General features: G+C 42.0%; 1 protein-coding gene across 2 annotated transcripts in view; it reads right to left on the bottom strand.

Annotated features, from left to right (window-relative positions):
• The window catches only part of ZMAT4 (zinc finger matrin-type 4), a 373,991-nt gene that overhangs the window by 141,375 nt on the left and 204,668 nt on the right, over positions 1–27,948 (bottom strand). For both annotated transcript variants that reach the window (XM_027962641.2, XM_027962639.3), the window contains exon 4: positions 18,399–18,555. In XM_027962641.2, coding sequence (XP_027818442.1) covers positions 18,399–18,555 — 157 coding nt within the window. The remainder of the gene's footprint in view (positions 1–18,398; positions 18,556–27,948) is intronic.

The raw sequence follows: 27,948 nt of genomic DNA on the forward strand, positions 1-27,948 counted from the left end.
TCAGCTATGACCTTGCTTAAGCCCACATTCATAAAAGGAACACTGATCGCAACAGCTCAGAGTTTGCAAGTTATGAAAACTGCCACTGCTTTGTATTTATTTTTCATTTATTTTTACTTGGAGGATAATTGCTTTGCAATGTTGCATTGGTTTCTGCCATACAACAGTGTGAATCAGTCGTTCAGTTGCTCAGTCATGTCCGACTCGGTGAGAGACCCCAGGCTTCCTTGTGCTTCACTCTCTCCCGGAGTTTGCTCAAACTCAGGGCCATTGAGTCGATGATACCATCCGACCACCTCACCTCCTGTCGGCCCCTTCTCCTGCCCTCCGTCTTTCCCAGCCTCAGGGTCCTTCCCAGTGAGTTGGCTCTTCACAAAAGGTGTAAGTATACACAGATCCCTCCCTCCCATCTCAGCCCTCCAGGTCATCACGGAGCACTAGGCTGGACTCCCTGCGCTTTACAGCAACTTCCCACTAGCTGTTTTATACCTCGTGATGTATATGTTTCAATGCTGCTCTCAGTTCCTCCCACCTTCTCCTTCCCCTGCTGTGTCTACAAGTCTGTTCTCTATGTCTGTGTATTTAAAACTTTGGATATTAGCTTTGCATATATTTTGCATGTATCTATTTGGCTAATCCAAACAATCTAGAAATAAAAGTACTTTGTATTAACTACCACTTAGAAACTGCTTCATCTGTGCCCTTGGGAGTCAGCTCTATAAACCTCAAAGTAACCCAAGAACTTCCAGAGGTCAGACTGTGACACAGACAGAGCTCTTGGGCTCCATCACATGACTTGCCCTCCAATACCTGGATCAAGAGAATCCAGAGTATCAAAAGCTAAAGCAAGAAGGTTTTCCAGCCCCAATGAGTTTAAGGACCACAGACTTACAGCACTGCTTCTCATCTTGGACAAAGGCTGGTGGACAGAGAATGAGGTTTTAGGCTGGATGAGACTTTGAAGGGAAATGTTAGAAAATTACCAGGCAATCCAGTTTTCCTGAGGAAACAGAAGCCTACTCAGAGCCTGAATTGATTACATGTAGATGACGCCACCCTTATGGCAGAAAGCAAAGAGGAACTAAAGAGCCTCTTGATAAAAGAAGAGAGTGAAAAAGCTGGCTTAAAACTCAACATTCAAAAACTGAAGATCAAGACATCCGGTCCCATCACTTCATGGCAAGTAGATGGGGAAACAAGGGAAACAGTGACAGACATATTTTTTGGGGCTCCAAAATCTCTGAAGATGTGACTGCAGCCATGAAGTTAAAAGATGCTTGCTCCTTGGAAGAAAAATTATGACCAACCTAGACAACACATCAAAAAGCAGAGACATTACTTTGCCGACAAAAGTCCGTCTAGTCAAAGCTATATGGTTTTTCCAGTAGTCATGTACAGATGTGAGAGTTGGACCATAAAGAAAGCTGAGCACCAAAGAATTGATGCTTTTGAACTGTGGTATTGGAGAAGTCTCTTGAGAGTACCTTGGACTGTGAGAAGATCAAACCAGTCCATCCTAAAGGAAATCAGTCCTGAATATTCATTGGAAGGACTGATGTTGAAGCTGAAGCTCCAATACTTTGGCCACCTGATGTGAAGAACTGACTCGTTGGAAAAGACCCTGATGCTGGGAAAGATTGAAGGTGGGAGGAGAAGGGGAAGAGAGAGGATGAGATGGTTGGATGGCATCACTGACTCAATGGACATGAGTTTGAACAAGCTCTGGGTATTGGAGATGGACAGAGAAGCCTGGCACACTGCAGTCCATGGGGTCTCAAAGAGTCAAACAGGACTGAGTGACTAAGCTGAACTGAACTGCTCATCCATAGTCATTCCTTTAACCATGGTTTTGACCACAAATTGCACCCTTCATATCCAGACAGACACAGCCTAATGGGAATGCATGAGAGAAAACAGAATGATCTCAACTGAAGACTTTCTACCATTAACAGCCAAGGAGGGTGAAGCCTCTTAAAACTTGCTACTCTGAGTGTGCTCCATGGATCAAAAACATCAGCATCGCCTGGTAGTTTATTGGAGATGGAAATCTCAGGTACAATCCTGTTCATAATGTATGAGAGCTTCAGGTGACTCGTATGCAAATTAAATTCTAAAAGCATTGAATTAGGATTCAGTGGTTTTCATCCCTGTCTGAGGGTTAGAATCACCTGGGTGAACACTTAGGCACTCTAGGTCACACTGTAGGCCAATTAAATCAGAATCCTTTGGCTCAGGGCTGAGCATCAGTAGGTTTCAAAGTTTCACAAACTGCTTCCAGTGTGGGGTCAGGGCTGGAAACCATGGGACTGGAAGGACACCATCTGGCTTGGACCCTGTGTTCACCTTGACCTCACCAAGCCCCTGTGACCCTTTGTCCCACCCATTTGACTATAACTAGCACCATCTTTCCCTTGAGATCTACAGCACCATGCTGGCCCATCTTTGATTATTTTTAAGTGGCATCTTGTCCAACGACATGTAGAATTCAGGAACTTGGAGCCAAGACAGAGCCTTCCTGGCTTAGCACAAGGTCTCCCAGGACATCTTTCCAACCCCCTCCTGTCAGAGGAGAGGTGGGCCATGCCCTAGATGCTCTTTGGGCAGTTTTACTGCAGATGTTAGCGCTTCCCAGGTGGCTCAATGGTAAGGAATCTGCCTGCATTGCAGGAGACACAGGAAACACAGGTTTGATCTCAGGGTTGGGAAGATCCCCTGGAGAAGGAAATGGCCATCCACTCCAGTATGCTTGCCTGGAGAATCCCATGGACAGAGGAGACTGGCGGGCTACAGTCCATGGCATCGCAAAGAGTCGGACGCAACCAAGCTGCGCAAGCAAGCACCACAGATGTTATTTTTAAAATAAACATCCTTTCCCCCTCCTTTTCAAATGAACAGATTTGATTGAATAAATTCTAAAATTATTTTAAGTCTATGGCCATACCACCCTGAATGTATCTGATTGCCGCTGATCTTGGAAGCTAAGCAGGGTCAGATCTGTTGAGTACTTGGATGGGAGAACACCTGGGAATACTGAGTGCTGTAGGCTTTAAAAAAAAAAAGTAAATAATAAAAAGTTTAAGAACTATTATATTTTGCTGCATTAATTCTACAGAAGTCCATGTATCTTTTTAAACAAAGAGATAATGGGAATGGAAAAAAAATAGCATGGCTTTTAGATGAAATCCAACAACTCAGGATGGAGTTTTTAATTATACAAAAAAATGATGCTAATGGTTCAACCTCATATTATTATTGTGAGGATTCAAAGTACCTGCTTGGGGGGAAAATACTTCTGTGGTAGTCCAGTGGCTAAGACTCCATGTTCCCAGTGAAGGAGTCTCAGGTTGGATTCCGGGTCAGGGAACTAGATCCCACATGCTGCAACTAAGTAAGACCCAGTACAGTCAAATAAATATTTTAAAAGAAAAATATTTATGTCAAAAAAAAAAAAACCCTGCTTAATAGACATCAGTTCCCTAGCAGCCCAGCCATAAGGAAAATTAAGACTGGAACTCAGTTCTCCTAACCCTGGCTCTGTGGTTTCCCACTGCCCTGCACTGCCTCTAGTTCTGCCAAGCTGGTCCACAGCCTGGCCCAGCAAGGACCAGGAACACAGTGAGCTTGAGGAAGGGCAGAGTCAGGTGAGAATAAGCTCATTTAGTGGTAATGAAATGTTCACATAGCTTGCCATAAGCTTCCAGTATTACAGTAAGTGATGTATGTTGTAGAATTATACATGAGAGCCAGAGAGCTGGCTTAAGGAAGAACAGTGTATGAGGGGTTACATACACCACTGCTGTAGTTAAAGGATTTGGAATGGCTAAACCAGAAGAAAGGAGGCTAAAGACTGAATATCTCTTGAGACTCATCGAGGATGATGGCCTTTGGACTGATGGCCAGCTATTTTCCAAATCTGCTCAAGAAGGGAAATGGACTGAGTCTGAAACAGTGGGCTTTTGGAAAAGAGGCAGCTTAAAGGAGCTCATGTCTGATGCCTGATGTGAAGCACACTTCCTGCCCTAGGATGATTACCTGAAGGAGATTTCCAGAATGTGAGCATCATCAATACCCAGTGTTGGGGGATGCCAACAATGGGACAATCATGCCAAACAATGGGACTTAGAATGAAATGGAATCTTACTGGAAACAGAGAGATGGATAAGACCCTAAATCCAGGTTCTGTGACTTTCTAGGTATAACTAGCCTCTGAAGGAAACATAAGACTTTTTTTCAAAAATCAAAATTCTTCCTTTTTATGCATTCCCATTCTATATTCTAATTACTACACATAGCTCACTTAACATTTTCCAGCAAGCCATTCTCTGTGAATCAATACATTTTAGGTTTGTTTATACAGTCCAGTGTTCTTGCCTGGAGAATCTCAGGGATGGGGGAGCCTGGTGGGCTGCCGTCCATGGGGTCACACAGAGTCGGACACGACTGAAGTGACTTAGCAGCAGCAGCATATAGTCGGGTTGGGTACATCTTTCTTTCTTTCTTTCTTTTTAATTGGAGGATAATTGGCTTACAATGTTGTGCTAGTTTATGATGTACAAAACATGAATCAACCATAAATATACATATATCCCCTCCCTCTTGAGCCTCCCTCTTGAGCCTCCCTCCCACTCCCCATCCCACCCCTCTAAGTCATTACAGAGCATCGAGCTGAGCTCCCTGAAAAAAGCAAAATTCTTGAATATTAAATCATCAGAGTTATATATATATCTTTCTTTATGACTTATTTTGACTAAAATCATCTGCCTTGGGTGATAAGAAAGATCAAGAAAAACTTTGCCAAAGTTAGTTTTTGCTTCCCTGGCCCATTAGTATTCTTGGTCTATTAGTTTTACTGTCTGAAAGTGAAAGCCCAAGTATTAATATTTCATCCATTCTATTGATGGAAAAGCAAAATGAAGATGTAACGATTTGTACTCTGCACTAATCAAGATGTAATTACAGTAAGAATTCACACGGAGGCCTTTAACCCTGGACTCTTGCTTCCAAGTAAGTGACTCCAGCAGGTGGGACAAATGGCCATCACGCCTTCCAGTGACCCAGGGCTGTTGGCTTCCAAAGATCTTTGTATATTTCAGGTTCGAGGCTAGCACTTGGGACTCCAAGGTCATGTCTTTAGCTAGTATCACTAACAGTGGCTGTAATTCCTGCTCCTTCAACATAGCCAACATTCTCTTGAAAAACTAGATGGATTTGTAATTAAAACCACAAACTGTGTGCCCAACAGGCCATAGAAGAAGGTCACTTAGCAGTAAACCCTAGACAAGAGAAGCTGCTTCTCTAAAGGCTGGTCATACAGCGAGAAAGCATGAAATGTTCTCTCTGTTTTCAGATGGGGAAACTTGGTGTCTAGATCACATGATGATTTATAGCACAGGATAACCTGTAGAGAAATTGTCTGTTTTCCTATAGACCACCTCCTGATAAGGAAAGGTGCTTTTCTACCACATTCCGACAAGAGAGATAAGCCTGGAAATATGATTTTTCCCACCCCCATGAGAGAAGGGACACTGCATTTATCCTGGGCTGTCTGAGAGGTAAAAGGATATGAATGTCAGAGGGGTGGGTCCCATGTCAGGACAGGAACTGCTACTTAAGGATTAGGAAAAAAGAGGGCTGTACATATGGATAGAGACTGGGGTGTCCAAGGTAGCTGGACCTCCCCTGGGAATGTCCATAATGGGACTACGGTCTTTGCTTTGAAAGCCTAGAGGGGTTTGAAAGGCACAGAGGGATTGAAACCACCAAGGAAACGCATTGACCTGGAGGAAAACTCCAGGCTATAAGAGGAGAGACAAGTGAGACCCATATCTGGGAAAGCCCCAGGTCTTCATCCCGTGGAAGAGAGAATCCAGCAGTCTCCTGGTGATCAGAAAGCTCCAGGCTGAGGGATCTCTTTGAGGGTCCCCCACATGTCTCTGGGGCTCTGTATGGCACTAAAGAGAGGGTACTCCAAAGAAGGACCAAGACTGGCCTTCTCATCAAGCTTCAAGGCTAGAGGACACATGTCAGATAAATTGATTTTTTAAATATAAAGAAATATAAAGTTTATTGCACTCAAGTGCTATCCAGTAATTCATGCCCATTGCATCTTTATTGTAGAAACCAACCTGAGTGTTAATTAAGATTTTTAAGGCTGATGTTTAAACTATATAGATATTTGAGAAGATAAGAGTACAGTTTGGGACATTTATGACCAATTATTTCAGGTAGAATATTTACTGTACAAGTACCTTCTCAATCTCATCAAGTAGACGGTTTTAGGGTTCTGATCTTTAGTCGATGATTGAAGAGTTGCTGCCCGAACATCTCTCCCTCATAGTTTCCTGAATCATGATGCATTCCGTGTACGGATGCCAAGACCTGAACATGTCTTCTACTGACAGTTTCAGAGAAATCACAGGAAATTGGTTATTTTATTGTTCTACTATATTCTTTCCTAAAAATGTGTCAAGGAACACTTTCTGGAATAAGGGTATAACCACATCATAAAAGCTGCTGATATCATCAACTATCTTCTACTGCTATTAGATTACCTAGAGGAGAAAAGTGAGTTTGGGATATTTAAAAAAGATTTGTGAAAATCGGCTAGGCAGTAGCCTCATTGTCGAAATCTTTAATTCAATCTAATCATCAACCTGTTGTTTTATTGGTCATCAAATATAAAATAAAAAGACAGTAGCCTCGATCAAATCACTGTTCCAGGCCTCATATGATCCACTGTACAAATGCATGGCCAAAAGAATTTGGCTCACCTCCCATTGCTAATTCATTCAAACCTAATTTCCCATGGAGCAGCCAATGGCCTGACTGGTGCAATTTCTCCCGGTTCGATTTCTCCCTGAACATGCTCCTGACCAGGGAATCATCACCTCAAGAGAAGAGAAGCCTCTTTGCCATCCACCAGTTTTATCACCTTGGACAAATAATTTCATCTCTCTAGGCCTCCATGTCCTCATCAGGAAGATGAGGTGGTTGAAATAATAATTGCTACGTGCCTTCCAGCTCTGTAATTCTGTGAATCTATTACTTGCTGTATTTGTAAACATTAGATAAGCCAAAGGCATCATCAGAACGAATGCATTGATCTGAAGACAATGCCTTAGAACATGGCAGCTTTCCTAATTTAAAAGGAACTGCACTGCTGTGAGGATCTGCCTGTTTGACAAACTATTGTTTGCATCTATTAAAACAAGTATCCAGACAGGTTCTGCCAGGCAACCCAAATAACCTGATTCAGATGATAGAACTGCTGTGGTAAAGAAACTCTTCTATGCAGATATGAGGCACCGACTGGACCTGAAATGCATATATTATTCAAAACGTGAATATATAAAAGTTTCAAAGAGATCCAGAATACCCTGATCTTTATTCATTCGACAGACAACTCAAAGAAGCAATTCGGTGTCTGCCATAGAAATTTATGGAAAAGTTCTGAAACTCTGTCTCTCTCATTTTCAACAGGAAATAAGGAAAAAAATAGAGACAAGCAACATGGTTTGAGAAGAGGCATATACGATAAGCAGACCCACACACAGGATAAGCAGAGCCCCCACGGTCGTTGGTTGTCTGTGTCTTTCCTCCCAAGGTGGTTCACTGCTCCTACAAATGAGAAATTCTCTTTTTTTTTTTCTTGAGCTTCATCTTTTTAATTGAGTGACGTTTTTATATAAATATCAGTCTTTGCATCTTTATTGCTTTCAATCATCTTAGTGACAGCTTCGGGGTTTGAACTGTGCTCTTCATTAGGTGAGCAAAAGTCTGTAGATCATTTTACGAAGCATTATTTATCGTCACCTAGAGGTCAAGGGGAAAGCTTTAGAAAATGCAGTCAGAAGTCCTGGGTTCTGACTTCCTTGGTGATCCGGTGGTTAAGGAGCCACCTTCCAATGCAGGAGACAGAGGTTCGATCCTTGGTCCAGCAACTAGGATCACACATGTCTCGGGGCAACTAAGTTCGAGTCCTGCAACTACCAAGCCTGCACCACAACTAAGACCCGACGAAGCTAAAGAAATAAATAATTTTAAAAAAAAAGAAAAGAAAAGAAGAAGTCCTGAGTTCAAATTCCTATTGTGTATTTCATTATGTGACACCAATCACCGTACCCTGTAGAGTTTCAACTTCCACCCACAAAATGGAGTTAATACTACTTTATATTCATTTTGAAGGCAATATTTCTGATATAATATCTTAACAACTATCAGTTATGATCATTGATTTTTCTCATGAGGTTAGAGTCAGCCTGGTCAACTAGAGTTTACCACACTGCAGGATCTCTAAAACATATTACATTTTTATTTCGTGGTTGAGAGATGAACAGGTTTTTTTTGAAAGTTTCATTTTATAAATGAAATGAATATAAAGGAACTTTTATCATGTAGGTGTTTGATTCTTGCTATTCCTGGCAGTTATATTCTATAAACTCTCCAAGTACACTGAATTAGCAAATATTGATCAAGTGTTCCTTGGAGGAATAGAGTTAGATTCCTGTGAGGCTGTGGTCACATTCTAATCAACTGGTCAACACAGAATCTTGTTGTACATGTGCTTCTGTTTAAAGACACCTTCTTTCACATACATTTTTGATTCACTAGCTTTTAACTCAAATCCACCATATTACAATGCATGCCTGAACAAAGCTTATCTAAACAAACACATTTTCCCATAAGGCATATCAAAGCCTTCTCGCACTTAGAAGCCCTAGAGAGCATTCCAGCACTCTCCTGGGGAGCCATTTTAAATAACAACATATCCAACAAAAAGCATAAAAGTGCAAAATACTTGGCAGGAACTAGATTGTAAAAAAGGCATTTGTTTGCCATATGAGAGTTGAAATTCAGAAGACAGAGTGTGGCCTTCAGCTGAGAACATACTCACAGGGCAACTCAAATGTTTTACCACTTTGTATACAATTGCACACATGGCCCATGAAATGCCATGAGTGTTGATTTTGCGGTTACAAAGAAATTTTAGTGAGTAGGTGCATTCACAGACACAAAACCTTGCAAATACTGACGGTTGTGTGTTTGTGTATAACTATATATATATATATGTATTCTTTCAATATTTATGTTGTAGGGACTACAGTAAGTATTTTACATATACCTTCTCCTTTATTACAATAGTTACATAGACTCAATATCTCCATAATCTTACCAACATGCAATTGAGGGCTGAGGACTTTAATTGCAAAAGTTCACACAGATATAACCAGAATGTAAAGCTGAGTCCGATTCCAGGGCCTATATTTGTCTTATTCTTTATTCTGTGTTTTGCCAAATTTGTTTTTTTAAAATCAGGCAAGTGGCCAGGCATGCCACTTCTTGTCAAATTGGAAAACCACTGCCTTTGATCATCACATTGACGTCAAATTTAAATAAGGTAACTTAATTTGAAAAGCAAGCTACAGACATTTAAACGCCCCTCATTATTCTAATGCATCCTTCCAATTTTCAGTATTCTAACAAATATTCATTAAATGCCTACTAAGTGCCAATAAGTATTGCACTTGCAGTCATCAACACAGAGGTGATGACAGGAGGCCTCTTGGAGCACATCAGACTGTTCTCTATCCATCTCCTAAGGTTAAGATATACACACCACTACAGCAACTTCAAACTCTTACTGGTCAAAAAATGAAAGAAAGGTTAAAGCTAAATGTGATGCCATTACCTGTCAAGCTAGTGATTTGGGGGAATTATATATATAAAAAAGTACTCTATCCATTTTGGCTAAGAATGATGGATGTATTCATAAAAGCTTATGTGTGAAACAGTAACGTTCAGGGACAATGTATCAAGCAGGATGGATTAGACTCTCCTGAAATAACAAACAGCCCCAAAGGATCACAAAAAAAAGCCTTCTTTATTTGCTCTTGCAAAGTCTAATGTCGGTTGAATGGCCCTCTTCCATCTTGTAACCGGTCTTAAGGCATCTACTCCGTGAACTTCCCTGGAGCACCAGTGGTTAAGAACCTGCCTGCCAATGTAGGGGAAACGGGTTTGATCTTTGGCATCCCACATGACCCAGGCAACCAAGCCACAGCAACTGCAGCCCACGCATCATAGAGCCCATGCTCAGCAAAGAGAGAAGCGACAGCAATGAGAAACCCCTGCACCTCACCCAAAGAGTAGCCCCGCCCACCACAACTAGAGAAAATCTGCACAGAGCAACCAAGAAAAACTGCAGACAAAAATAAGATGAATAAACTTTTCAAAAAAGCACATCTCCTCTCAATCATCTGACAGTCTGCGGAAGGCAGAAGCAAAGAGTGTTTGGATGAGCAAGGTCTCTGCCACAAATACAAATAACTATTCCTGATAATTCTGAAGATAATACCCAACCCCTCACCCATCAGAAAAAGACCCAGTTTCCCCCTAACTCAGTCTCTCCCATCAGGAAGCTCCCATAAGCCTCTTATCCTTCTCCATCAGAGGACAGACAGAATGAAAACCACAATCACAGACAACTAGCCAATCTGATCACATGGACCACAGCCTTGTCTAACTCAGTGAAACGATGAGCCATGCCATGTAGGGCCACCCAAGATGGACGGGTCATGGTGGAGAGGTCAGACAGAATGTGGTCCACTGGAGAAGGGCATGGCAAACCACTTCAGTACTCTTGCGTTGAGAACCCCATGAACAGTATGAAAAGGCAAAATGATACGATACTGAAAGAGGAACTCCCCAGGTCAGTAGGAGCCCAATATGCTACTGGAGATCAGTGGAGAACTACCTCCAGGAGGAATGAAGAAATGGAGCCAAAGCAAAAACAACACCCAGTTGTGGGTGTAATTGGTGATGGAAGTAAAGCCCGATGCTGTAAAGAGCAATGTTGCAAAGGAATCTGGAATGTTAAGTCCATGAACTAAGGCAAATTGGAAGTGGTCAAACAGGAGATGGCAAGAGTGAACATTGACATTTTAGGAATCAGTGAACTAAAATGGGTTGGAATGGGTGAATTTAACTCAGATGACCATTATATCTACTACTGTGGGCAAAAATCCCTTAGAAAAAATGGAGTAGCCATCATAGTCAACAAAAGAGTCTGAAATGCAGTACTTGGATGCAGTCTCAAAAACGGCAGAATAATCTCTGCTCATTTCCAAGGCAAACCATTCAATATCACGGTAATCCAAGTCTATGTCCTGACCAATAGTGCTGAAGAAGCTGAAGTTGAATGGTTCTATGAAGACCTAAAAGACCTTCTAGAACTAACATCCAAAAAAGAGGTCCTTTTCATTACAGGGGACTGGAATGCAAAAGTAGGAAGTCAAGAAATACCTGGAGTAACAGGCAAGTTTGGCTTTGGAATACAGAATAAAGCAGGACAAAGGCTAACAGTGTTTTGCCAAGAGAATGCACTGGTCAAAGCAAACACCCTCTTCCAAAAACACAAGAGAAGACTCTACACATGGATATCACTAGATGGTCAACACCGAAATCAGATTGATTATATTCTTTGCAGCCAGAGATGGAGAAGTTCTATACAGTCAGCAAAAATAAGACTGGGGAGCTGACTGTGGCTCAGGTCATGAACTCCTTATTGCCAAATTCAGATGTAAATTGAAGAAAGTAGGGAAAACCACTAAACCATTCAGGTTTACCTAAATCAAATCCCTTATCATTATACAGTGGAAGTGAGAAATAGATTCAAGGGATTAGATCTGATAGACAGAGTGCCTGAAGAACTATGGACGGATGTTCCTGACACTGTAGAGGAGGCAGGGATCTATACCATCCCCAAGAAAAAGAAATGCAAAAAGGGAAAATAGTTGTCTGAAGAGACCTTACAAATAGCTGTGAAAAGAAGAGAAGAGAAAGGCAAAGGAGAAAAGGAAAGACTCTTCATTTGAATGCAGAGTTCCAAAGAATAGCAAGGAGAGATTAGAAAGACTTCCTCAGTGATCGATGCAAAGAAACAGAGGAAAACAATAGAATGGGAAAGACTAGAGATCTCTTCAAGAAAATTGATACCAGGGAAACATTTCATGCAAAGATGGGCTCAATGAAGGACAGAAATGGTAGGGACCTAACAGAAGCAGAAGATATTAAGAGGTGGTAAGAATTCACAGAAGACCTATACAAAAAAAGATCTTCATGACCAGGATAATCACGATGGTGTGATCACTCACTTAGAGACAGACATCCTGGAATGCAAAGTCAAGTGGGCTTTAGGAAACATCACTATGAACAAAGCAAGTGGAGGTGATGGAATTCCAGTTGAGCTATTTCAAATCCTAAAAGGTGATGCTGTCAAAGTGCTGCACTCAGTATGCCAGCAAATTTGAAAAACTCAGCAGTGGCCACAGGACCAGAAAAGGTCAGTTTTCATTTCAATCCCAAAGAAAGGCAATGCCAAAGAATGCTCCAACTACCACACAATTGCACTCATCTCACACGCTAGTAAAGTAATGCTCAAAATTATCCAAGCCAGGTTTCAACAGTACATGAACTGTGAACTTCCAGATGTTCAAGTTGGATTTAGAAAAGGCAGAGGAACCAGAGATCAAACTGCCAACATCTGCTGATCATCGAAAAAGCAAGAGAGTTCCAGAAAAGCATCTATTTCTGCCTTATTGACTAGGACAAAGCCTTTGACTGTGTGGATCACAACAAACTGTTGAAAATTCTGAAAGAGATGGGAATACCAGACCACCCAACCTGCCTCCTGAGAAATCTGTATCCAGGTCAAGAAGCAACAGTTAGAATTGGACATGGAGCAACAGACTGGTTCCAAATTGGGAAAGGAGTATGTCAAGACTGTATATTGTCCCCCTGCTTACTTAACTTATATACAGAGACATCATGAGAAATGCCAGACTGGATGAAGCACAAGCTGGAATCAAGATTGCCAGGAGAAATATCAATCACCTCAGACATGCAGATGACACCACCCTTATGGCAGAAAGTGAGGAGGAACTAAAAAGCCTCTTGATGAAGTGAAAGAGGAGAGTGAAAAAGCTGGCTTATAACTCAACATTCAGAAAACAAAGATCATGGCATCCAGTCCCAACACTTCATGGCAAATAGATGTGGAAGCAGTGACAGATTTTATTTTGGGGAGCTCCAAAATCACTGCAGATGGTGACTGCAGCCATGAAATTAAAAGACACTTGCTCCTTGGAAGAAAAGTTATGACTAACCTGCTGCTGCTGCTGCTGCTGCTGCTAAGTCGCTTCAGTCATGTCCGACTCTGTGTGACCCCATAGATGGCAGCCCACCAGGCTCCTCCGTCCCTGGGATTCTCAAGGCAAAAACACTGAAGTGGATTGCCATTTCCTTCTCCAATGTATGAAAGTGAAAAGTGAAAGTGAAGTCACTCAGTCATGTCCGACTCTTAGCGACCCCATGAACTGCAGCCCACCAGGCTCCTCTGTCCATGGGATTTTCCAGGCAAGAGTACTGGAGTGGGGTGCCATTGCCTTCTCCGATGACCAACCTAGAAAGCTTATTAAAAAGCAGAGACATTACTTTGCCAACAAAGGTCCATTTAGTCAAAGCTATGGTTTTTCCAATAGTCATGTTTGGATATAAGATTCGGACCATAAAGAAAGCTGATCACCAAAGAATTGATACTTTTGAACTGTGGTGTTGGAGAAGATTCTTGAGAGTCCGTTGGACTGCAAGGAGATCAAACCAGTCCTTCTTGACTGGCAGGAAATCAGGAATTAGGGAATTCGAATTTCCTAAAGGAAATCAGTCCTGAATATGCATTGGCAGGACTGATGATGAAGCTGAAACTCCAATACTTTGGCCACCTGATGCGAAGAACTGACTCATTTGAAAAGATCCTGATGCTGGGAAAGATTGAAGGTGAGAGGAGAAGGGGCAACAGAGGATGAGATGGTTGGATGGCATCACCAACTTGATGGACATGAGTCTGAGTAAACTCCAGGAGTTGGTGATGGACAAGGAGGCCTGATGTGCTGTAGTCCATGGGGTTGCAAAGAGTGAGACATGACTGAGCCACTGAATTGATACTGATAGAGGATGGGTGATCTCAAATCTCACTTTGATTAATGGCAGACAGTGGGAAACACCTGTAGTTGAAAGCTTTTGTTTTATGCTTCAAGGGGACATGGTTTGGGTTTCCTTGGAGATGGCCTTTCTGGGGTGAGTTCTGTGAACAGAGGTGGGGGACTGACCCAGGAGAGGGGAGGAGTACGGGAGCTGGGGGACCTGGGGAGCACTGAAAATGCCATCTAGGCTGACCATGTAATCTAGCAACTTAAAACGTCCTCTGGGCTAATGTTATGATGGTAGAACCCACCTCAGGAAATGCCCTGCCACGTGGTCCAGGCTCTGCTTCAGCAGCCCCTTATCCCTGGACACACAGTCCACCTTCAAGTGTCTCTGAATACTCAGATTTCCCTGGTGTCCAGGTTAAGACTCTTCACTTCCAATGCAAAGGATCCAGGTTCTATCCCTGGTCAGGGAACTAAGACCCCACAAGCTGCATGTCATGGCCAAAGAATAAAAACAAATATCTCTGAATATGAGATACTCCTTCAGAGCTCAGATTTAGGCCCCTAATTTCTACCTACTCATTGGTTGTATCTTTTAAACCCAAGCACACACAAGCACGATGCACATTCACGCGCACACACAGCATGATTCTCTCTTTCCCATGACAGCCTTCCCAGTAATCTCTCTTCCATGCTCAACAGCATCACTTCCTTTCCTCCCCCTCCAGTGAGAGGATCCTCATGCTCTTCACTGTTCTGGCCTCTATTCTCTGGGTCCCCTCCAGAAGCTTCCCACAGTGTGGCAGTGACATGACCAGGGCGGCCTCTACCTAGCCTCCGATCTGGGCAAGACCTCTACACTAAGGTCTGTCAACCCTTAGAGAACATGGTGAGTTTGTAGTTTCCTCATGCTCTCATCTTACAGAAAGAAAAGCATGAACTAGAGCAGAGATTCCAAAACACACTGGCTTTTGTCCTTAGCGGCGCCTCCAAGCATTTCAGACATCCTAGTAAACACACAGGAGAAGGCAATGGCAACCTACTCCAGTATTCTTGCCTATAGAATTCCATGGACAGAGGAACCTGGTGGGCTACAGTCCATGGGGTCACAAAGAGTCAGATACGACTTTGCCTGTGTGTACTGAACTGTAACTTCCTCCAATTTTAAAGGAAAACTGGAGAAGGAAATGGCAACCCACTCCAATGTTCTTGCCTGGAGAATCCCAGGGACGGGGGAGCCTGGTGGGCTGCCATCTGTGGGGTCGCACAGAGTCGGACACGACTGAAGCGACTTAGTAGTAGTTAGTAGTAGTAAACACACACCCATTTGAAAAAAGCAACTCAAATGCCAACTAATTCTGCAGGATCCTCAGCTGATGTCTGATCAAAGTGCATCCTGAGTAGGAGGAAAGGTGATGCTTCCCAGACACCAACTGCTCACCTTCATCACATAGGATAGCTCTGAGAAGGAATGAATCATGCTTTATTCAATTATTCCCACTCAGAAGTCACCACCATTCAGGAGCCTATTACTTATGGAGGGGAAACTCCAGGAACCCACCTGATGAGGAGGGCGACTGCTTCTAAATTCAGTTGGCTGGGTTTTTAATGTTCTGTGTTTTCCTTCTGTTTTCACTGTCGAAGTGATGTCCAGCCACCCTAGTGCACTGGACAGAGAAGCTCCTAGATCGGTGGAGGGCAGCCCCAGCTTCAGGCAGTGCTGCTGGGGCAGCTACAGGCAGTGAAGATGGATGGTAGGCTGTCTTGAGGCCATTCACGGATCTGAAGGAGCTTCACTTGGGGACTCAGGAAGTCTGTGTCCTGAGTGTTCTTTTCTGCTGCCTCTTGGTCATTATCCTCTATTTGTAGTAACCAAATTTGTGCTAGAGACCAAGCCTCAACCTCTAACCTAGATCTGGGAGCCAGGTTCTTGCTATGTTCCTGAATGGTTTCCAGCCCAGAGCTCTGGTTGAAAATGATGGTACCTTGCCATGCTCTTGGACTTCCCTGGTGTCTCAGATGGTAAAGAATCTGCCTGTAATGTGGAAGACCCAGGTTCAATCCCTGGGTTGGAAAGATTCCCTGGAGGAGGAAATAGCAACCCACTCCAGTATTCTTGCCTGGAGAATTCCATGGACCAAGGAGCATGGTGGGCTACCACCCATGAAGTTGCAAAGACTTGGACACGACTGAGCGACTAACCTTCTTTCTGCCATGCTCTTAACAGTCTTTCCTTTCCCCAGAACCTCAGGACTGCAGCCAGGGCTCTGCTACCATTTGCCTGACTCTCCTGATGCTGGTACCCTGCTTGGTCTCAGGATGATCTCAGTACTCCGAATCCCCATCACTGGAGTCCACCCTCCTCCCAGGCCCTCCATCCTTCTTCTGTGCCCCAGGACACAATGCCTGCCCTCTGCTTACACATGACTAATGTGTGAGTACCTAATGACTCACCTCCCTCTAGGAGGATGCCTTGTTTCGTTTGCTCCCTGGTGGCAGTTGGGTCGACATCAATGTCAGCCTGGGGAACCAGTGTAGCTCCCCAGGCTCTTCAATTCTGTCTGGAGCTAACACATTCCAAGATCCTTTCTGCTCAAAGCAGCTTTGGAGGAGAATGGATGAGAGGTGAAGCTGCAGAAAGGGGATGTGCAGCTTCGGGACCCTAAGCTAGATGAGAAATGGAGATGTTGGGAAAAGAAAACAGCATCTCTTTCCCCATCCCGAGCCAAGTGCTGTGAGTGCTTCCTACCCCCCAGCCCACTCCTATTCCCTCCTCACCCACCCAGCAACTCAATATCTGTCACAGTGAGGACTGGGATAGCTCTGTGAACACCAGAACTAAGTCATTAAGTAAACACTGCAGTTTCCGTATTGTAGATTGTTTTCCCTTGGAATATATAGAAGGCAACTAACAAATTACCCCCAAGTTATATTTACCAGCTTTGAGGGTAACTCGGAGAAACAAAATGGTGCTTGGCTATCTTAAGGATGTGTTGAAATTCACAAAGAACTATTTTTTTGCCAGGTGGTGATTCTTCTTTACAGAAATAATAACTCCCACTTGCTAATTGATGTGATAAACGAAGACAGAACCTCTTCTCTTCCATCACTACCTCCAAAATTAAATTTAACAGCAATACTCTGCTTAGGCAGGGAGAACAAATGGGCTAGTTACTCATTCATGGAGAACAGGTAAAAATTTTCCAGTGGCTGTTTCTTTGAAGTGTCTATTTTGAGAGATTTGAGGGGGTGTAGGTTACAAGGTGAGTATCCAACCTTTTAGAGAGCAAAAATCAGGAGTTTCAACCAAGTGCCTGCTTATCAAATGTCAATACAGACAGTGTACCTCAGTCAAGCTGAGCTTTCTTCCAATTCCATGTGCTTTGCAGCCATCCTATATCTGAATGTCACAGCTACCTTTACAAAAACAATATTCTTCAATTCAAGTAAGCAGAAAAATACAGTGAAAAGATTCCCTACTAGTCTCTAGGTAAAAGCAGATATTTTTCTTAAGAAAAACACTAGTGAGAATAAAAGCCAAGTATTGTTTTAGATTCTCTTCAATTTCCAAAATACCATTTAAAAAATAATTACACCCACGATTCATGCATGATTCATTAGGCAGGCAGCTCCAATGCACAGCTCCATTGTAATTGCAGTGAAAATGTCGACATCATGAAATATACCCCCAACTTCTTGAGATTATCACCTATTCTAGTAACATCTTTGCTACCATGTAAATCTTGTCCTAATAGTCTATCTTCATTAAACGATAACGATAGTATTTCAGTTCTATGACTGGATAGCCTTCTGAAGAAATTTTTTGTTACTTCTGAATAATTAGAAGGTCAAACACTCTGTTACTGATATTTAAACCTTTTATCGTGAAAGTTAATAGGCTTAAATCACAGAATCCTCTAAGAAGATGACTGGAATGTTACCTAGGGTGGGGTGGGTGGGGAGAAGGCACACCATGGTTGTCAGCAAATACAAGTGTTTCTAAAGACAAAAAATGGTACAGATGAACCAGTCTGCAGTAGGGAATCAATAATATACAGTACACTATCCATCACCTCTGCCGATTACAGACCAAAGTCAGAAAAGACAGCATTCCTTACATAACAGATAACCTTACATAACACAACATATAATAAATATTATAGACAATATCTTGCAGGATAGAAACAAAAGATGCAAACTGCTGAATCACGTATCTGAAGGGACCAGGTTGAGAGGACCAGCACCTGGATTTAATGGCCTTACAACTGAGAGTTCCACTGGGCGACCTGCCCATCCCTTTAGGTTTGAAGGGCATGCACTCTGATCTGGCAGCCACCCCTGAAGAGGCAGCCTGATGCACGGGCCAGGCACTGGAGGTCAGGGTCTGCCCACCACCACCATCCAGACACCTACCTGTGGTCTTTAACGGGGTTTTTTCTCCTAGCAACAGCTTTAACCTTTTGGCGTGGATTTTGCCTTGATAATGTGAGTCAGCCACCACCGCAGAGGTGAAGGACATGTTACAGAGGGTACAGCATTTGTTCTTATCCACCAGATCAGCATCATTTCCCTGAGAGAGAGAGAGAGATTGAGAGAATATTAGAGCACCCCAAGGCTTCCAGTGTCTTTGTTCCACTCACCATGAAACTCACCATTAGTCTTTTTCTTGTCTTTTTTCTTTTTTTAAAAAGCACTGCATTGAGTATTATTCCATGTGGGATTTGTAGATGAAAACTTGTTTTACCCAGGCTATGTCATGTAACTCCATTATAAAATGAGGGTTTTATACTTAGTATTGTTAATATTAACTATCAACAAAATTAGTTAATATTCATTGAGCAAGTTAGTTAATATTGTTGAAAAGATTGAAATAGTCAATCCATATAACAGGAGTTAATCCAATGCCTGGAAATAGTAATCAACACATAGTAGGTTCTACTATTATCATTTTAATTTTGGCCTGATCATTAATGTTATCCGACTAGAACCGATTATGTGTGTGTGTGTGTGTGTGTGTGTGTGTGTGTGTGTGTTAGTCGCTTAGTGGTGTCCGACTCTTTGCAACCCCATAGACTGTAGCCCATCAGACCCCTCTGTCCATGAGATTCTCTGGGAAAGAACATCAAAGTGGGTTGCCATTTCCTTCTCCAAAAGGAACTATAAAAAGAAAGAACATTAAGTCACTCAGTACTGTCCGACTCTTTGTGACCCCATGGACTGTAGCCTACCAGGCTCCTCCACACATGGAATTTCCCAGGCAAAAGTACTGGAGTGGGGTGCCATTTCCTTCTCTGAGAACCAATTATATTCTTAGTTAATTATTGGCTAGTTTTTGATCCATTCTACGGTCCATCTAGTCAAGGCTATGGTTTTTCCTGTGGTCATGTATGGATGTGAGAGTTGGACTGTGAAGAAGGCTGAGCACCGAAGAATTGATGCTTTTGGACTGTGGTGTTAGAGAAGACTCTTGTCCCTTGGACTGCAAGGAGATCCAACCAGTCCATTCTGAAGGAGATCAACCCTGGGATTTCTTTAGAAGGAATGATGCTAAAGCTGCAACTCCAGTACTTTTGCCATCTCATATGAAGAGTTGAGTCATTGGAAAAGACTCTGATGCTGGGAGGGATTGGGGGCAGGAGGAGAAGGGGACGACAGAGGATGAGATGGCTGGATGGCATCACTGATTCGATGGACGTGAGTCTGAGTGAACTCCGGGAGTTGGTGGTGGACAGGGAGGCCTGGCATGCTGCGATTCATGGGGTCGCAAAGAGTCGGACACGACTGAGCGACTGAACTGAACTGAACTGAACACAGTGCTTATCTATACTTTCTCCATGTTCATCAAACTATCTCCTCATTTGACACAATTTTAGTCAATGGCTTTATGTTCTATATCATTGAAAACTTTGTGGTCATCAATCAGATGAGCTCAAGAATTTTTCCTTATAAATAGCATCTCTGCACCGTCACTTCACTGTTCATCATTTTTCAAAAGGCATCTTAAAGCTGATGCAATAGTTGTTCAGTTAAGCAAGAGTTTACTAGTCTACTCTCTGTTTCTTGTTGGTTTTTTTTTTTTTTTTTTTTTTGACCATAAGTAAATTCTCACCCTTGGAAAGAAGTAGCCTCTTCCTTTTTCTTGAAATGTCTCTTTTGTCCTTGCTCTGCAATCTATTATTTCCTACATGATAAACATCACCAAAACTTTCTCAGTGACCAACTTCAACCTCTATTTAATAGGGAGCACTACTGCCAGGCTCTAGGAACACCGCACAAATGGGAGAATATGAGCTACCTGCAGAAAATTAAGGCCCACAGCGGGTGAGAACCCAGTGGATCTGGTACCAGGAGGAAAAGGTTCTCTCGTTGCATCTGTATTATGCATCAAAGTAAGTAAAACACCAGAGTTCACAGGGCCTGAATTATTTAGCAGAAATTATCATTTGGCATTCAGCTCTGCTTTGACACACTTTAGCCTCACCAGGATACGTGGCCCCATGTTCAAGATTTTTTTTAAAGATTTCTTTAAGGAATCCAATATTTATCATAAAAAACTTGAGTCTATCATAAAGCTACGGTGACCATGCTGGCTGAATTTTCCGGGAGAGTTTGCATCATTTTCCTTTTCTTCAAGACAGGTGATTCATTAACTGCTGCGCAAAATACTTAAATCCAGCTTGATTTTTATTCCTCTGTTAGACTTCATGAAAATGAATAATGATTTGGGAAAAAATAAATCCTTTGTCAGACCATGTGACCTGGCGATTGTGCCCACAGGTCATCAATTACCTATATTCTGCGAGGGGAAGATTAATTCACGGGCTCCCCTCCCGCCTAGTTAGAAATTGAGGGTAAAGAGGACTCTCAGATAAGGAGTTAATCTATTCCTTAATGGAATGGTAGGAGCAAAGCATCTCTTTGTTAAAAGAGCAGCCATGGGTGAGTATCTGGCCTCACAAAAGCCCCTTTCCTGGCAGACTCCAAAGAATGCAATTTAAAATGGCATGGGGACAAGGATGAAGGTGGGGGTGGGACAGAGAAAGGGAATTCTGTATTTTTCTGCACAACAATAAGGTGTCCAGAGTGATGGAGAGCATTGCCTTGCATATTTTGTGGCAGTTAGAAAACTAACACTTTCCTTCTTAAGGCATCTGTTGGTAATAGCACTGATAATTTGCACTCAGTCTTGGGGCGTGTGTGTGTCTGTGTGTGTGTCTGTGTGTTCTAGGAGGCTGGCATGCAGTTCAGGGGTGGGGGAAGGGAGAGACTCCATAAAAGTTTCTGAGATTTGGAATCCTACCTATAGCCAGTTATTAGCTTGACCTTGCGAGCGTGCTCAGTCACGTACAACTCTTTGAGACTCCATGGCCTGTAGCTCGCCAGGCTCCTCTGTCCATGAGATTTCCCAGGCAAGAGTACTGGAGTGGGTTGCCATTTCCTTCTCCAGGGGATCTTCTCGACCCAGAGACTGAATCCACATCTCCTGCATTGGCAGGCAGATTCTTTACCACTGAGCCCCCCGGGAATGGTAGCATATATTAAATCTTAGAATCTACCCAAGACCCTTATCACATTTTAAAAGTGAGATTTAAGGAAATGTACTGCTAGAGGTTAGGGTGGGGAGTCCATGAAAGGAGATGGATTTTACGGACAGAGGCTGGGCCTCCCAAAAGGGGTCTCTCATAGCGAGGCACAAACCTCAGGACACCTGGGTAGGTACTGAGGCTGGACCCACCAAGTGTATCTTTGCTGAGCACTTCAAGCTGAGGTGCTTTGAGTTTCCTCATCAGTAAAAATTGAAAGAGGAACTTCCCTAGAGGTCCAGCGGTTAGGACTCCACACTTCCACTGTAGGGAGCATAGGTTCGATTCCCTGGTCGGGGAACTAAGAATCTGCATGTCATAAGGGGTGGCCCAAATTTTTTTTAATTTAAAAAAAATTAAAAATGAAAAAATAAAAAGCTTTTAAAAACAAAAAGAAGTCATAGACACTTGAACCCCTTTGTGTGGTCTGCTGTGGAGCTGACTGAACCAGGCAAGAAAGGGGAGACTTGGTTTCCTGGCATCTGTGTGTCTAACCAGGCCCAGGACATGCCCCAGACCCACGATGGGGCAGAGCCAAGAAGACCAGGAAGCACAGATCAGGGAGTTGCTGAAGGGGTCGAGCCCAGTGAGGGAACAGTGGACAGCTCGGGAGGACTGAGCCCTAACTGACACTTTTCCGCTCTGTCAGGGAATATTGGTCTGATGTTTAAAGGGACAAAAGGGGAAGGTTGTCAAGGCGAGAGTGGTTGCTTGGATTGCCCATTTTCACCTACTTATGCATAATATGGGCTCAAGCATCTCATTTTTCTTAAAAGCACAAGATCATAAGCTAAAGCTTAACTCACAATCCACACCTATTTAGAATCTGTGCATCCCTTATGCCACTTCTAGCAAAACCACCAGCTGAACCTGGGCTCAGGAACTAGTCCCTGTCTCCCTGGAGCTCTAAGGTGGAGACATCTCTACAGAAAGGGGCTGCCATCATTGTATGAAGTGTATTCAGACCGAGTTTCCAAGGCAAAGAACAGCCCTTAAACTGGATAATGACTAGTGGGTTTATGGTATTCATTCATTCAACACATTTTTAAGGACCCCCTAAATATGTGCGATGCTGTGCTAGAAGAATAAAACTCCACTCTCTGTTATTAAAGAGGTTGAGACCAGGGGAACTGGAGAAAGCAGGCAAAAAATGAAAGAAAAACAATATAATCAAAGAAATACAGTCTCCTGTTGGAACCATGCTCTCCCAATTAGGTAAGGTTAAAAGACCAGTCATGCAAATGAGCCTATTTGTATGGATTTTCATCTTCCAGCCTTCTCCTGCCTGGTACATCCTTCCTCATCATTGCTTATCTAATCTGGTCTATCCAAAACCTTTTTTGTGGCTCAGTTTAACCATCACTTTCTTGAGATGAAGCTTCTTCTATTTCCCATCCTGAAGAAGCTGACAGTGGCCTTGGGGTCTTCCATGTGTCCTGTATATGCCTTTTTTATAAGAGAATGCTGAATTCTGACATGTACTTTTTTCATATTTGTTCCCCTCAAGAGGAACAAGGAAATAATAGTTAAAGTTAAGGAAAATTTTTCATTAATCCTGGGGCCTCAGCTCCTAGTACAAAGCTTGCCACACAGTAGGACCTGCAGGTGTTTATTGAATGAACACAGGAGTTGAGGGTTGGTTTGTGGGATTAGTAAATTGCATGCCATAAAAAGACAAAACAGGAAGACAGGTAACACAAGGGGGTCTATGGTCAGCCAGGAAGAGAACCAGAGTTTTCAACAATTTGTAAACTAACTTGAGGGTTCAACTAGGGAACATTTTCCAAAAGGTATGGTCATTTCATCATGGTTTTAATATGCATTCTTAGATTTCTGCTCTGCTGTATCAATCTCATGAGACTCTTGGATTTCTGCTCAATCTCATTCACACCATCATAGACAAGAATCAAAGAATAAGACAAGCAGAGAACCAACGGTTATGCAAGAAGATATCATGGAAGGCGGTTATGCCATCATTACAGAAGAGGGACCAAGAAAGGTTAGGTGTCTGACCATACAAGGGCTGTTATGCCTTGAGAAGTCAGGCAGCTTTTTGAGGCCCATAAGGCATCTTTTATGGGATATTTTGCTAAGGGAGGTCAATGTAACTTACACAATGTCACCAACTCTGATTCCTCGAATGACCCCAGTGGAGACGCAACTATCCAGAGAGAATCTCAATATTAACCAAGGTCCTAGAATGTGCCAGAATTTAGTTGTGTATTCCTGGCTATCTAAATTCCAGATCAAAGGCTGCTTGCAACTACAGATCACATCATTGTTACTGGAGTCTCTCACTGTCCCAAAAGCCCTGCTGTTCTAAGCTCAGGGGAGAAATTCCATAAGGGTTGATGAACTGATGTCAGAGATCACATTTAAAGTTTCTGACTTAACAAATTGAGAATGGTCCTAAGCTACCAAGTAAATGAAGGGGAATCCAAGATTGTCTTTATAAAATATGGGTTTCAATCAGAAGGCAAATATTTGGTCAGACTTTTTCAATGCAGTGTCCACATCACTGAAAGAAAAAAAAGCTTGTGGAGCATCCTAAGACCGCTTATTCAAAGCATTTCACAAAGTTAAGAAGTTTTCTGAAGAATTCCAACCTCATGAAAAACCCTGACTGACTCAGCCAAAAATCTAGTTTTGAAATTCCATTTTATTTTATCATAAGCTTTTTTTTCCACTCCATTCAAATAACCATCTTCATTCTTCTTCAGGTAAATGTAAAAAGCCTAAGAGAAAGACTTTTATTTCAGAATGTCAGAGTGAGGAATTCTGCAATGTTGTTCCCCAGCAAAACAGCTATAAATGGTGCACGTTATTTGTTTAAAAAACTATTCAAAGTCTTTGAAAATTATCCTAAAAGTAAATACCACGTTAAAATCTTTTTCAGGAAAACATACTAACTCTCAGTAAGAACAGTGAGAGTTCCATGGCACTACAGAGATGACCTTTTCTCTCCCTCTGGACCGCCCAGCTCAGCATGATGGCAGCTCCACTCCACTGTGTGTGGTCCAGAAATTTGGACTCCCCTTCCCATCAGCTCCCAGTTAGGAGATATCAGGAAGAGCAGGCCACTAACCTGAACCACATCCCCTTCAGCTCCAAGATGCAGAAACTAAATTCCCAGCAAAGCAACCCAGAAACTAGGTACTCTCTCCCTTCAGTCTTATTCATAAGACAGAAGCTCCATCCCCCACACAGCTGGCCCAGAATATTGGAACCGTGATAAGATGTGCCCCAGTTTGCTTGTAGGACAAAGGTTCTGTGCCTGGGAAACAAGCTAAGAAGACCAGAGGCTGTCACCTCTGCCCAGATAATGAAGCAGAGCAGTCACTCTGAGAAAAGCAGTGGCTCAGAGATTTTTCCATGAGAACAGAGGGGAAATAAGAACAGGGAGCTGCTAAGCTCTCCCCAGAGGAACAGACCGTGTTTGAAATAGAGTGTGGGAAAGTTTAAGCATAAGGATGCTCTCAAGCACAATGGCAGTTTTGGTGGTAAGCAATTAAGAAAAATCCAATGGCTCCATCAGAGCAACAAGCTAGTTTACCAGAGAGAACCAGAGAAAGAGACAGCTAAGGCGTGCCTTATCATCATCAGAACAAACTGCAAAGACTTGCCTTAAAAACTGATGATACAAAAGGGACTAAATTCAATCAAATTGGCATTTATATCTTAGAGTATTGGTAGAAACAACAGAGCAATCATCCAGCAACAAGCAGAGCTTAAGAGCTAGGTATGATTCCAGCAGAGGGAGACAGCTTAACAGAGGAGACCAGGGAAAGAGACAGCTCACTGGAGTCCTGCAAAACCCACTGTCAGCCCACAATGACTGTGCACTCTCCTGAGGATGTCCCTCTGAGGAATCTGCAACTATGTATAGTTGGGGAAAAGGATATAATTAAAATAATCTAGTAAAGACACTGGACAAATAAATAAGCAATCTACAACAAAAACAAGTTCAAGAGAGTGGGAGAATTAGTTTCCAACATTGCTACATTACCTAAAATATCCAATTTCCAACAACAATAAAAATTATAAAGTAGGCAAAAAAAAAGAAAAATGTAACACATATACAAGGGAAAAAAAGACAACCAAAAGACGGTCCAGATAGTAAGTTTATCTGGCAAAGACTTCAAAGCAACACCAAAGATTTCAATTACTGATGTGTTCAGAGAATTAAAGGGAATCATGTTTAAATAATGGAATGTATGATGCCAATATGCAGTAAAATAGAGAATATCACTAAATAAATAGAAATAATGAGAAAGAAAATGGATATTCTGGAGTTAAAAAGTACAGTGACTGAAATTAAAACTTCATTAGAGAGACTCACCAGTAGCTTTGAGCTTACATAAGAAAAAAATCACTGGTCTTAAAGACAGAAAAAAAAGTAGAGATTATGCAATTCAGAAAAGAAACGAAAACAAGAATAATAAAAAAAAAAACTGAAGACTGTCTCAGAGAAATGTAGAACACTATTAATCACACCAACATATGCATTAAATTATAATACCAGAAGGAGAATAGAAAGAGAATGGAGCAGAAAAACATATTAAAAAAAATATTGACCGAAAACTTCCCAAATTTGAAGAAAAATATTCTCATACACTTCCAAGAAGTTTAACAAAACTCAAGTAGGATAAGCAGCAAATGATCTCTGCATCACAACACATCATAGTACAAAACACTGGAAGCCAAAAACAGACAGAGTTTTGAAGCAACAAAGAAACACAGCCACCACGGACAAGGCAACCACAATAAGATAAACAGTTGATTTCTCATCAGAAACAATGAAGGTCAGAAGACGATGTGATGACATACTCAGAAGGCTGAAGAAAGAAAAATCTATCGACCAAGAATCTTATGTCCAGCAAAACATCCTTTTAAAATTTGAGGTGAAATAAAGGCATCCAGAGATTTTTAAATTTTTTTAATATAAATTTATTTATTTTAATTGGAGATTAATTACTTTAGAATATTGTATTGGTTTTGACATGCATCAACATGAATCCACCACAGGTGCACACGTGTTCCCCGTCCTGAACCCCCCTCCCTCCTCCCTCCCCGTACCATCCCTCTGGGTCATCCCAGTGCACCAGCCCCAAGCATTCTGTATCCTGCATAGAACCTGGACTGGCGATTCATTTATATGATATTATACATGTTTCAATGCCATTCTCCCAAATCATCCCACCCTTGCCCTCTCCCACAGAGTCCAAAAGACTATTCTATACATCTGAGTCTCTTTTGCTGCCTCACATACAGGGTTATCGTTACCATCTCTCTAAATTCCATATATATGCGCTACTATACTGTATGGGAGTTTTTCTTTCTGGCTTACTTCACTCTGTTTTTTTAAAACTGAATTTGTTGCTAGCAGATTCACACTACAGGGAATACTGAAGAAAGTTCTAGCTGAAAGCAAAACACATGAGACAATAATTTGAATTTCACAAAAAGAAATAATAAACAAAGAGCACCAGTGAAGGTAATTATATAATTATAAAAGACAACATAAATGCATGCATCTCCTTTTTTCTCTTAGCAAATTTAAAAAATATATAGTCACATGCATGTATTTGTATAGTCGGGTCAATAATACATAGAAATATAATGTAGAGGATAATAATAGTACAAAAGAGGTAGGTGGGACCAAATCTATATCATAAGGTTGCAACTCAAATCCATAGGAGTTAATGTTAAGAACCATAGAGAATAAATAAAAAGGTTATTACAGCAAACACTAAAATACATACTGTCTTCCTTTCATTTCTAGCTTCCTTATAAAATTGCATAAAACGGCAATTATAACAGTGTATCATTGGATTTATGACATGCCTAGGCAGAATACCTATAATAATAGAAGCATGAAAAATAGGGAGAAGACAGCTACACAGGAGTAATATTCCTATATCTGGTTAAAATTAAGTCAGTATAAATCAAGCAAATTCAGAGAAGTTAGGATGTATATGTAAACCCTAGAACAATCACTAAATAAATAATTCAAAATAATATGATGAAAAATCACTTAAGGAATTAGAGTGGTGTAATACAAAAATTCTCTTAATGCAAAGGGCCTCCTGTACTACAGGCAGATTCTTTAGTATCTGAGCCACCAGGGAAGCCCAGTACAAAATATTCTGTGAATGCAAAAGAAGGTGATATAAGAGAAACAAAAGAAGAAAAGAACATAATTCATACAGAAATTAAAACCAAAATAGTAGACATAACTCCAACTATTTAGCAACAACGTGAAAGCCTTGCTGCCACCCAGGCATTCAGCCGAGTCTGACTCTTTGTGACCTAATGGACTGTAGCCCACCAAGCGCCTCTGTCCATGGAATTTTCCAGGCAAGAACACTAGAGAGGGCCAC

Source organism: Ovis aries, chromosome 26 (genome assembly GCF_016772045.2).
Source record: "Ovis aries strain OAR_USU_Benz2616 breed Rambouillet chromosome 26, ARS-UI_Ramb_v3.0, whole genome shotgun sequence".
Lineage (NCBI taxonomy): Eukaryota > Metazoa > Chordata > Mammalia > Artiodactyla > Bovidae > Ovis > Ovis aries.